This window comes from Myxine glutinosa, chromosome 4 (assembly GCF_964187855.1).
Source record: "Myxine glutinosa chromosome 4, kmMyxGlut1.1, whole genome shotgun sequence".
NCBI classification, from domain to species: Eukaryota; Metazoa; Chordata; class Myxini; order Myxiniformes; family Myxinidae; genus Myxine; species Myxine glutinosa.
Window position 1 is genome coordinate 28,701,348 of NC_136264.1, and position 13,223 is coordinate 28,714,570.

Below are 13,223 nucleotides of genomic sequence, written 5' to 3' on the forward strand. Positions count from 1 at the left end.
GCTGTGGGGTGGGACGGACTGTGCAGCGAGGCCAGTGTTCACGCCAACGACCGAGCGGTTCGCGCCAACCAGAGCCGCGTCGGACAGAGCCTGACCGACCTGACATCCAGACAAAAGATAAGATGCATCACACGAACACGACATTTATTTTATTTATCCCTTCCATTTGTCGTGTAGTCGAAGTCTGTGTGGGAGCGCTCCATTGGAGGGGTTTAGTTCATCGGCGCTTTTCTTTGTTCTCCAGGTCCGGCAATAAAGCCGTGTTTATTTTTCTACCTTAATTCCGTTTGTGAGTTTCTTTTCAAAGGGTGAAGACATCGTCGAGGCCACCCAGGTAAGTCGGCATCCTCCCCAAACACGCCCCCTCGTGTATCATCCGCCATTGATTGAAGTGAACACCTCATTAAAGCTCGATTAGTCATCCGTGGATGCTCTGTCTTAATAGAGCCATCGACAGGACATTATTGTTGTTGTTTGTAAAAACGTATAAAAAAGTCACAGGGGGCAAGCCCATACTGGGAGAAACTAGCCTTAGACCCTACCTAGTTAATATAGCTCCACCACGGCACGAAGTCACAGGGGGCAATCACATACTGGGAGAAACTAGCCTTAGACCCTACCTAGTTAATATAGCTCCACCCCCTCCCCCCCCCCCCTCCCGTGTAAAGACACAAAAACAATCTTAAGCTCACAGTTTTTCCTACTTAAACACATCGAGATGTCTCCTACTCGTACACAGTCCATGCTATTACTATACAATCCTATCTCCAATATGGTATATCATCTATCCCCACAAACGTAACAATATGTACATGTAAAGGTGACGTTTATCTTGATTTCAGGCTTGTATCTCTTCATACTGTAATATATCTGTTCAACACAATACATGAAGAGACACAAGTCAAGGTGTGCAAGTCACAGAAGTTGGAACTCAAACTATAAATTATATATTATGTGTGGAGCATGGTCATGCAAATTGTTCTCGATATACTTGAAGGAATGGCTCAGAAGTCATCGTCCTCATTGTCACATGGCTCATCTTCGGCAGAACTATCATCACTCTCCACAGATGTTTGCTGATTGTCACAGGTATCGAGTTCGCACATGTCCGTGCACAAACTACTGGCCATGCATACACACTTGGGAAGCTTGCAGCTTTTGGGACAAAACCATGATCATGATTGATTGACAAAACCATGATTTTTGGGACAAAACCACCCCAATCCAAAACCATGATCTTTTTTGCCCTCGTTAATCCCTCCATCCCAAATCCCCCCCTCCTTCCAAATTTCCACTTTTCTCTCCTGAGAGTTTCCTTCTGTATCCATCTTGTCCAGCCCAAGCATCCTCTCCTGCTCCCCATTCGTCTGCAACACCCATTTGTTTTTGTCGAGGTCTCCCTATATCTTGTCCTTCAATTCTGCTGTTTGCGTTTCCCCCCTCTCTCTACTGTTCCTTTTGGCCTGTTGCGTCCTGATCTGTTCATTGTACTTGTATGAGCTCTTCCACGAGCCTCGACTATGTATATTAAAAAATGTTTTTGCTTGAGCGTTTTTATCTGCATTTGCTCTCAACAAAAATTTGACGAGGCGTTTATCAGGATGTGTATTTGCAGTATGGCTGTACTTGCGTTCATGATTGACCAAGATGGTATTTAGAAGCTACAATTTTAAATAGTTTCATTTTAAAAATTTCAATAATTTCCCTTTGTCATTATGGGGTATAATGGGGATCAGTGCCAAAAAAAAAATCTCAATTTAATCCATTTTAAATTCAGGCTGTAACAACAAAATGTGAAAAACGTCAAGGGGTGTGAATACTTTCTGAAGGCACTGTACATCATTTTAATGCAGATAGATATGCATTGCGAATGTGAGTTAGCATCTGTTCATGTTCTTTGCTTTTCTTCACTGGCACCTGTAGTGAAATTATACCAAAGTTGAACCCAGGGGAGTTACTCGCTTCAGCCACTGAAGGGCGTCTATAAAACCTGGGACGTCCGCGACGCGGAGCCACACCTGTGACATTTACTTTACATGTAGTCTTGAATGGTACGTATATGCTAGACTCGCACATATATGCTAGACTAGCTTGCTTTGTCTATTATTATCGGTCCGCTTAGTATGATACCAAGATCCTGATATCTATTGCATGATTGTATTTTACAGGATGATGTCAAAGATCTAATTGAGATTAAACCTACCTATGGGGCAAGTTGTGGATCTGGTTGATTTTCACAACACTTAATCTCAATTAGATCTACGGAAATGGCGGGACACAAGATGATCAACGTACTGATACTCGGCTCCGACCCACAAGCTGAGGAGTCGGGCTCGGTGTTCGCTCACTGGCTCAAAACGCTGGAGAACCAGTTCGGCGCCCAGGATGCCGTACCCACCGCTGAAACGAAGCTGTCTGTGCTACAGACCAAAGTCGACCACAACGTTTACAGGAGCACCGTTCGCTGTACGACGTACGATACCGCCATGGCGGAACTAAAGCGCCTTTACATTAAGAAACGGAGCGTGGTGTACAACCGGCATCTGCTCGCCACACGACGGCAACAGCCAACCAAGTCGATCGACCGCTTCGCTCAGGAGCTGCGGCACCTCCTCGCAGACAGTACTCAAGAGGTACGGACACACGAGCAAGTCCAGGACGATCTTGTCCGAGACGCTTTCGTCTCTGGAATCAGCTCTACAGATCTGAGACTCAGGCTCCTGGAGACAGCTGACCTAACGTTCGCGGAGGCTCTACGGGTGGCCAACGTTTACACTGAGGCCCAGAAACAATCCACCGCTTATGACCACTCTCGGATCGTTGCGGGGACTACTCAACTCGCGTGACTGGAGAGGGCTACCGCCGAGGATGCGGGTGCGGACTCGACTACGGCCGAGCCCCTGGGCGCTCCCGAGGTGGACTCGGCTTCCGGCCTAACAGCAGCTACAGCAGCCAGGCCCAGGCCTGACCGGAACGCGACGTGTTACTTCTGTGGCAACCGGCAGCATCCCAGGTCAGCGTGTCCGGCTCGGGAAGCCATATGCCATTTGTGTTCTACGAAAGGACACTTTGCTAAAGTCTGCAAGAAGGCCACGCGGGGCACACGAGCACGCGCGACCTTGAACGGGCTAATCGCCGAGCCAGCGGACCGAGCACGGAGTGGGGCGCCTCACCCGGCCTTAATGAGCTGTCCTCCTCCTCCCGGGCCCCTGGCTGCACGCATGTCCTTGGTGAAATACATCGGGCCGCCACAACAAATGTCGCGAACGCGACCGGCCGCGGAGCGATCGGCCTTGACTGGCGTTCGAACGCCTTCCTCAAACAAACGAAAAGTTCCGGCTTTGAAAGCTTCTCCTGATGTGCATGCGCATGCGCCATCTGACGGCAGTGAAAGTACTATTGACTGCGATCTTTCGCACGTGACACGAGCGCCATCTGACGGCGGCTCGTACGAACTACACGCTCTTGGATCGGCACGTCCAACTATGCGTTTGGCACGGGGGCCCTCCGGAGGCTCCTTCGACGACCGGAAAACTGCAGCCGGTGTGGGATCCACGCGTGAGGCGTGATCTTCTCGCTCGGACGGCGCAATACCTGCCGGATCTTCTGGCCTTGATCAGGCCATTATCCCGCTCTTGGTCGAAGGCATTTTTGCACGGGCCCTAATCGACACAGGATCTACGGATAGTTTCATCGATCAGCGGCTGGTGCGTCAACATGGTTGGCCGGTCATCGGGACTACACGACGGATCTTCATGGCCTCCCAGGGACTTTGGCTCAGCACGAAGGGGGAATGTCGATTAAAACTTGTGATAAAGGGACGCATGTTTTCCGATGTACATCTCATGGTCTTGCCTGCCTTATGTGCTGACATCCTGTTAGGACACGATTTCCCGAAGCGACATGGACGTTTGGAAATTGAATTCGGTGGGACGGACACGCTTGCTGTGTGTGCCCTTGCGAAAATGGAAATTGAGCCTCTTTCGCTGTTCCCCAACCTGACCACTGACTGCGCTCCTGTAGCAGTAAAATCACGGCGCTACTCACGAGCGGACGCGCAATTCATTGCGGAAGAAACGGCCCAACTCTTAAAGGACGGTGTTATCGAACCTAGCCGGTCGCCGTGGCGGGCCCAGGTCTTAGTGGTGCGAAGTGAGGTCCATCGCCGGCGCATGGTAATCGACTACTCACAGACGGTTAATCACTTTACACAGCTGGACGCCTACCCCTTACCGGGGATGGACGCGCTAGTACGACTGGTGGCCCAGTACTCCGTCTACAGCACTCTCGATCTGCGTAGTGCGTATCATCAGATCCCCATCTCTAGGGCTGATCGCATCTACACCGCCTTTGAATCGGGTCAAAGGTTATACCAGTTCACCCGATTACCTTTTGGGGTAACGAACGGGGTCGCCTGTTTGCAGAGGGCTATGGACGACCTCGTTACTAAGGAGAACTTGACAGATGTCTTTGTCTATCTGGACAATCTTACGGTTTGTGGGTATGACCAGGAGCATCACGATGCTAATCTGAGGCGCTTCCTCGAGGTCGCGCATAGGTATCGCCTAACCATGAATGAGGCTAGGTGTCGTTACTCTCAACGCACGATAGATCTCCTGGGGTACACCGTGACCCATGGCTCTGTCTCTCCGGATAAGGAGCGTCTGCGACCTTTGCTCGATATGGCCCTGCCCGGCGATCGAGCTTCGCTGAAGCGTGCTCTCGGGCTGTTAGCCCACTATTCGAAGTGGGTGCAAAATTTCTCCATGAAGCTCCGCCCCCTCGTGGCCTGCGACACGTTCCCCATGAGCCTGGCCGCCTTGGCGGCCTTAAGGCCGACATCGCTGGCGCCGCTGTGGCGACAATCGACGAGAGTGAATCTTTCGTCGTAGAAAGTGATGCCTCGGATCATGCGATAGCGGCGACTCTCTCCCAAGGGGGGCGCCCGGTGGCTTTCTTTTTGCGGACTCTCACCTCCGCTGAGCGGAGGCATTCATCTGTCGAAAAGGAAGCGTACGCGATCGTCGAGTCGATTCGGCGGTGGCGACCGTACTTACTCGGGCGATGCTTCCAAATCATCACGGACCAACAAAGCGTTGCGTTCATGTACGACACCTTACATGCTCAACGTATTAAGAATGAGAAAATCACTCGCTGGCGTATCGAACTCGCCGACTTCTGCTACACCATCAAATACCGCCCGGGGAAGGATAACCTGGTCGTCGACGCCTTATCGAGGCCGGCTACGTGCACGGGGATCGTAACTTTGGAGGGGCTGCGCACTCTGCACGACACTATGTGTCATCCCGGGGTGACGCGTTTCGCTCATTTTGTGCGTAGTAGTAATCTGCCGTACTCGGTTGAGGACATCCGCCGGATCTGCCGTGACTGCGCTATATGTGCGGAACTCAAACCGCGTTTTTACAACCCTCCCATGGGCTCGCTGGTTAGGGCTACTAGACCGTGGGAGAGATTGGCAATGGATTTCAAAGGACCGCTGCCGGTGTCGAGCAACTCTCGTTATCTGCTCACTATCGTTGATGAGTACTCGCGATTCCCCTTTGCTTACACGTGCGGGGATATGACGGCTGCCACGGTCATACGGTGCCTGCAGAATTTGTTTTCTATGTTTGGGTATCCGGCCTACGTGCATACCGATCGGGGTGCGGTGTTCCTGTCGCAGGAGGTGAGAGGTTATTTGCTCCAAAATAATGTTGCTTCGAGTTACACCACACCGTACAGACCCCAGGCGAATGGGCAGATCAAACGCTTCAATGGGATTATATGGAGGGCCGTCACGCTAAGCCTCCGGACCCTCGGCCGGGGTCTCGATAAATGGGCTTGGTCGCTACCTGCGGCTCTGAACTCGATCCGGGCTCTCCTATGTACGGCCACCAACCAGACTCCTCACGAACGACTGTTCCACCACCCTAGAAGCTCGGGTAGTATCCGATCTTTACCCAGCTGGCTCGCTGAGCCGGGGCCGGCTTATCTCAAACGAGCGGTGCGCACGAGCAAGTACGACCCCTTTGTGGATAAGGTGCAGGTACTCCAGGCTAATCCCGAGCATGCTCGTGTGCTGACGGCAGATGGACGCGAGTCCACTGTCTCCGTATGCCATCTCGCCCCTTGTGGGGTCATCGACCCTTATAGGGATATCGACGAACCGATTTACGAGTCTATGGACTCTACCAAAGCTTCCTCTATGGAACCTTTGCCGTCACCTCTGTCGTCACCTACACCCCTGCCTGAAGGCTCTGAGGTCCCCCCTCCGACACCTGCCTCCAGCGGCTACTCCGACGGGGACTCCGGGCTTGGGGACGCCGCACCCGGTAGTTTCCGGACGCGGGCTGGCAGGGTAGTTCGCCGCCCCGACCGCTACGGGTGGACCAACTGACATGGAATGACGTACCCTAATCAATTAATGCTGACGCACGCTTACGATCTACCTAGCGGCAGTATAGTTCTAACGGCGGGGAGAATGTAGTGAAATTATACCAAAGTTGAACCCAGGGGAGTTACTCGCTTCAGCCACTGAAGGGTGTCTATAAAACCTGGGACGTCCACGACGCGGAGCCACACCTGTGACATTTACTTTACATGTAGTCTTGAATGGTACGTATATGCTAGACTCGCACATATATGCTAGACTAGCTTGCTTTGTCTATTATTATCGGTCCGCTTAGTATGATACCAAGATCCTGATATCTATTGCATGATTGTATTTTACAGGATGATGTCAAAGATCTAATTGAGATTAAACCTACCTATGGGACAAGTTGTGGATCTGGTTGATTTTCACAACAGCACCAATAATGAATTCTTATGTTCTTCCTTGCGGTGGAGAATTTGGCCCAATTGGCTTGAAAGGGGAGTTGTCTGTCCCTCCGTGCTTCACGGAAGGAATCTCAGCAAAGGTCCCCTTTTGACCAATAAAACTCGGTTGCTGTGCAGATAGAGGGGACCTAGCAAAACACCAGAGGGACGGGGTGGGGTAGGGCATCGCCAACCCCGTTAGCCCAGCACCAACAAGGGGCCTCAAAGCCACGAAACTTAGGGGAGGGGAGAACCCATAAAAGACTACACGCAAGGGATTTTACAACAGATGAGATGAGAGATCGGAGATTCACACACAGATTTGCTCCTTCACTTGCTTTCTTTCCAACTTTTCTCTCAAACTTTCCTTTCCGATTTTCGTCTTCTCAGATCTTTACGTTCTCTTTCCAACTCCCTCTTTCACACACATGTGGGCACACACAGCCGCCGGTGTGGTTCCCCATCAACTTCAATAATCTAACAGGTATGGTAAACCGACCGTCGGCACGAAGATTCGGCCGGAGGTGAGTGTTGTGGATGGCGTCTGTGGTCTTTTTATAGACACATTGGCCTTTCGGAGTTATCTGGGCCACGTTTGTGACAATATACATGACGTTTCACTCCTTGAGTTAATGGATGAATCAAAACATTAATGACAAACATATCCAAGTTTGTATATAATTTATTCCACACCGTTAATGTCAAAATTATATCAGACCATTACTCAATTGTAATCGGTTAAAGCAACGACAGCAATATGCAAAGGTACTGATGGAACAAATAATGCACAAATTGGGAATTGAAGTGGGAGTAAGAGGTTCTGACAAGCATTCAAATCAGAGTTGGGAGAGATAGCTGACCGCAAGGTTGTGACGTATAACAATGAGGGTCATGTGAAAGCACAAAAGTTTCAGAGGTTGGTGCTGATTCGTGTCTGACTGTTGGCTGTGGTTGGATCGCCTTGACTTCCTTCACGTGGGAGGCACTGTGGTGTCAGGGTTACACAGTTTCACTGTATCAGTGAGTTCAACTGTTTACCGAGGAGCCATCTGCATATTGTGTACTTTGGAGAAGAGACTATGAGGGGAAAATAGAAGGAAAAGGAATAGAAAGGAATGAGATAGTTAAGAAAAAGAAAAAGGTGAAACCTTTCTGCCATTTCAATTTACACAATGTGCAAATGGCCCCAAAAATAACAGCATAAGAGAAATATTGGTTGTGAAGAAATATGCAAAAATAAATAAATGAACAGTTTTGTGGCTTCCTCAAACAGAAGCTGAACTCAAAAGTCCTCCAAATCTTCATTGTTACAAAAAACGAAAATCACGAATCATGTTGGCCTGCATAACATTTAGCGAGCATGTTATATTATCCAGGTCATGGTATGGCTGCTCAAAGATGCATCACACATGCGATTGCACTGCTCTTTTCATATATGATATATGGTCGTGGATAAGCAGAGGTGTAGTTCCTGCTTTAACGATTTTGTGCTGTTATGCCCTATTGTAACAACTTGTTGATGGATAAGCAGCATGAGCAAAAAACAATGATAATAAAATAAATGTGGAATACATTCTTGTTTGCCAAGTTAGGAGAATAATATTTATTTTGCGGAAGTGGAGTTTGGAGGGGGGTGAGGGAGGGAGTAGGAGGTTGGTGTGAAAATGTGGAGAAGATCAAGAAAAAGGAAAGGACGTGTTCTGGCCTTGATAGACAGGCGAATGGAAGTTCGTCGTCGTCATTCGTGGCTGTGGATTAGTACAATATCTGACAGGTGCGGGGTTGTGCCGCTGATAGTGCCCCTTGTAGGTTCGGGCAAGAATTTGTTCATGGTGCAGGTGATAGCTCGCCAAATCATCGCGAAGGACACCGTGGGATCCTTAACGTCCACTAACTAATACTAGCAGGCAGAACACCCCATTAATGTCCATCTGAGAGACAGCACCCACAAAGATGAATCAATCACCCTGGGAATGGAAGTTGAGAGTAAGGGAATGAAAATGGGATGTATTGGGCAGGTTCAAATTAACATTGTTCACCCAATACTTAGCCCCATACATTAATGCTCGAGGAAAATACTAAATTTAGGAACAACGTGCATGTGCGTGAATAGTGGTAGCCAACAAGCCAAGTTCTCTGAACTGCTTAAAATCTCTTCACCAACAGGTTTCCCTAAATCTAGGATAATGTGAATTGTCCACCGATTCTCTCCACTGACCTTTGCCCCTCACCTCCCACCCTACAATCCTTTTACTCATCACTGCAAATGTTACATTGCAACCAAACTACATTTAAACTTGTGGGAGGAATTCAGCAAGTCGACTTTTATTCTCAATTATCTTACATGGCCGAACATTAAACCAGGACACCAGCGTGACGTCACAGATGTGCAGGATGCGATGAAGGTGAGTGACTACATTACATCGTGATACTGCATTGCTGCATTTGTGGGTCACACAATTTTGAGTTGATAAAATGTCAGAGAAAAAACAAATTATGAGTAACTTAGAAACTGGAAGAATTCATGGGGCTGATGAGTGAACGTGGATAAAGTCTAAAAACAAAGGTAAGACCAGGTAGCATGTCATCACAAATATTTAGAAGATGCTGTAATTAAATGTCCGTGAATTTATTTCAGATACAGATGTCAGTCACAAACTTGGTTCCGATTTGAGGCGACCTGTGCTGTGGATCGCTCCCGATCTAATTCGCACACCTTGACGTGGATCTGGTTCCGCAACACTGCAGCACGCAGCACCATGGCCTTGGTTCGACGCTGGAAATCGCGGCCAATTTGCAAGGAGCGTTCAAACGTTGTGCTGCGTGCATCAACGTCACGTGCATACAAAGTCTGAACCACAACATCAGAAGGAGAGGAATAATGAAAAATAGATTGGAGGGGGAAAGGGTACAAAATTCAAAGTGAACAAGGACGGAATGAAAGAATCATAGGAAAAAAAAACAATTAGCAAATGGCAAATAAACGAAAGCACAAAATCAAAAGCAAAGAAAGAAAAATGTTGTAATAAAGATTGGTCACCTTGCTGTGGGAGTCGATGCGGGCGTTCAACAACCCATCAAGGATCAGCCGACTGACCTCATCTTCCAAACTGGCCAAAGAACTGTGGAAGGCTGCCGCCATCTTGTGCATGTCAGCTGACAAGTATGGACTGAAGTACTACCACACAACACCCACAGCATGCTCCAGTCAGCATCTCTTCCAACTGGTTCAATTGCAAGATGCAATCAAAGCATCCAATCAAACTATTTCGAGCATTGGTGGATACATGGCCGCCAGACAGACCCGCACAACAAATCCACATATATTCCCATATCTACTGAGAGGATAGACCAACCTGGATAAGAGCACGGTTGCGAATCTGCCCGTAGAGTGTACAAACGTGTGGAGCAAGATACATGTCCAAGAGAAGGTTGTCCTGTGTACAAAATAAGCGCCATATTCACACATATCAATCGTTTACTATACAATCTACTGCTAGAAGCTCACAGCTGCTGCGTGGATATCATTACAAAAATAACTACAAAGTACAACAATCCTACAGCTCTCAAGTGTACAAAACTGTCTTTCCGCTCACCCTCATGTCGTCGAGCATGCGAAGACAACAGGCGTACTTGGACTCGTAGAAATGGAAGATGACATCACGAACTTGAGGCTCCAACTCCAGAAAGAGCTTGAAGGAACTGCAAAGTGATGGAGAAATCCCTCTATGTTTCTTGAAATCCTATGATTATGTCAATGCCAAATGGTCTTCTTATTTATTCTCCCTTTATCCCCACATTTGGTGCAGATGGACTTTTAGGATCTCCCTCAAGAGCTGGTTTGTGTTGACTGTCTTTTTCAAAGTAATGTATAAATGTCCCATGTTTCGTGTGCAAAGGTCCCACCAAAAAGACCACTTGTCACTCGACACCGAGGTAGGAAACAACATCAGTAATTCCAGTGATGAGAAAAAGTTTGTGAACCCTTTATAATTTTCTGTATTTCTGTATAAATTTGAACGAAAACGTGATCACATCTTCATCCAAGTCCTAATAATAGATAAAGAGAACCTGATTAAACACACAGCACACAAAAAAAATGTACGTTTTCATTTATTTATTGAGCAAAATTATCCAACAACAAAAGTTTCTGTCAAACCTCGACCAATTCTGCAACTGCACCAAAAGGCATCAGCTCACGGGTCCGAACATTCTGCTCTGCCTCTCTATCACAGCCTCTCTCTTCCCTTCACCCTCTCTTTTGCTCAAGGTCATTTGCCATCTGCTTGGAAATCAGCCAACATTACCGCTTTAAACAAAAAGGTACAAAAACAGATCCATGTAACGACAGACCAATCAGGCTGCTTACAATCATCAGCAAAGTCATGGAATCCATCATTGCTTCTCATATTAAATCCTTCCTCTTCTCCAATGGCTTGATCTCTGATCATCAATTTGGATTCAGACCAGGTCACTCTTCTCTGCACATGCTGCTTCTGCTGTCTCAACAATGGATGAAGGTCCTCAACGCCAAACATGAAATCAAAGCCATCTCCCTTGACATATCTTGGTGCCTTCGATACAGTCTGGCACCCCACCCTGCTCACCAAACTCTCCTCTTATGGTATCCATGGAAATCTCCATGCATGGCTCGCAGACTTCCTCTCCTGTCGTAGTCAACGTGTGGCTCTAATTGGAATTCTCTCATCTCCCCTTTCTGCCTCGGCTGGAGTTCCTCAAGGCAGTGTACTGGGCCATGTGCTTTTTCTGGTCTTTATTAATAATTATCTCTCCGACTCTGGAAAATCCTCTCTATCGTTTTGCTGAAGGCTCCGCTCTCCGCCTTTGCATATCTCAACACCCAGATCGCCAGGCAGCAGCCTCTTTCAACTCCGAGGGCCTTTCAATTACTCACCGCAGGCAGGTTGGTGGTCTTTTTGTCTTCTACTGACTCCTCTCCGGCCTTGCTCCCCCAGCTCTCTCTGGGCTCTGTCCCCCAAATATTCCTACATGTCGCACAATATCTGCTTGTAACCCTCTTATGGTTAAACTGCCAAAATCAAGACTCTCTGCTCACCTTCACTCCTTCATTCCTCTTTTCTCCCGCCTCAGGAACAAACTCCCTCACTCTCTTCAATCCTACTCCTCCCTCCAGGTCTTTAAAACAGCTGTTCACCACCATCTCTGGTCTTCCCCCATCCAAAACCTTGATCTTTTCTACCCCCGCTAATTTCACCCCAGATTTACGTTTTTGAAATGCCAACTTCTTTCCTGGAGGTCCTTGCAGTGTCCTTGTGTTTTATACTTCTTCCACCCCCACCCCCCCCTTCCCACACCTCCTCCCCTCAAGCCCTCTCCCCCCACAGATCTCCCGATATCCCTGCTCTCAAATGTTGTGTTTGTGTGCTTCCCTTTCTCTCCCCATCTTGTCTCCCGCTCCCCTTATTATATATTTTGTGTGTCTGTTTGATTTTTTTTACGTGATAAATGTTAGCTCTTTCACGAGCCTCGATCCTGTATCCAACAAAAAAAAAAAAAAAAAAATCTCCTGCGATGAAGCCGATTCTGAGGGCCTTTCAATCTCTTGCCGCAGTCAGGTTGGTGGTCTTTGTCTTCTACTGACACCTCTCCGGCCTAGCTCCCCCTACACTGTCTATGCTCTGTCCCCCAAATATTCCTGCAGGACGCACAAGATCTGTCAGCAACCCTCTTCTGGTGAAACTGCCAAAAATCAAGACTCTTGGCTCACCTTCACTCTTTCATTCCTGTAAAGGGGTTTCGGTCGTTCGACCGATTAATTTGTTCGTCGGTGTCTGACTTGTGGGCATGCTACAATGAACATGACAGCACTTGTAGTAATTAAACAATGAACTGTATTGAAACAAATCTACAGTGGCAAATGCATAGGCAATATTCACTGTTATATTCGGTCAGTCCGATCTGCATCCGCGCACGGTGCTCCTTTGACGTTCACTAGTCTCCTCCTGGAATGTCCAATGATGCTTCCGGACGCCCGTGTTTGTCGCTCTTTAAATACCGTTCAGCAGTCACTCCACACACCTTTATCCACGGTGCAGTATGCCTTGGATCCTGCTCCGCAGCAAGTCGGATGATTAATCCACCATGCAGGCCTCGTCAGTATAATCAGAGCTCAACGGCGTTCTCACGCTTCACCAGAGATGCAAGCATTCCACCCGACACACAGTCCTAATGTAATGCGGTATGCTATACTGGCAAAATTTGTACATCAAACGTGACTTGAAACTATTATTATCGCTTTGCAAAAGCACTCGAGCAGCAATGCCCTCACTTGGCTCTCCTTCATCCTTTCGTTCTCGCGCGCTTCTCCTTACCCAATCAGCAAGTGCCACGGAACCATCTTGATATCTCGTGAGTAAGGCTTTGGT

The 13,223-nt window shown here is 48.1% G+C and overlaps 1 protein-coding gene across 4 annotated transcripts in view; it reads right to left on the bottom strand.

The window, feature by feature from the left end:
* Positions 1-7,480: 7,480 nt before the first annotated feature.
* LOC137424547 (COP9 signalosome complex subunit 1) overlaps positions 7,481-13,223 on the bottom strand; it is a 124,091-nt gene continuing 118,348 nt past the window's right edge. For 2 of the 4 annotated variants that reach the window (XM_068112116.2, XM_068112114.2), the window contains 5 exons: positions 10,413-10,518; positions 10,173-10,253; positions 9,857-9,994; positions 9,533-9,667; positions 7,481-7,801 (listed from right to left, as the gene is read on the bottom strand). In XM_068112116.2, the coding sequence (XP_067968217.1) occupies positions 7,727-7,801; positions 9,533-9,667; positions 9,857-9,994; positions 10,173-10,253; positions 10,413-10,518 (535 nt within the window). In that variant the 3' untranslated portion in view covers positions 7,481-7,726. Of the gene's footprint in view, positions 7,894-9,532; positions 9,668-9,856; positions 9,995-10,172; positions 10,254-10,412; positions 10,519-13,223 lie in introns of all 4 variants that reach the window. The other 2 variants (XM_078775572.1, XM_068112115.2) reach the window with 1 other exon arrangement.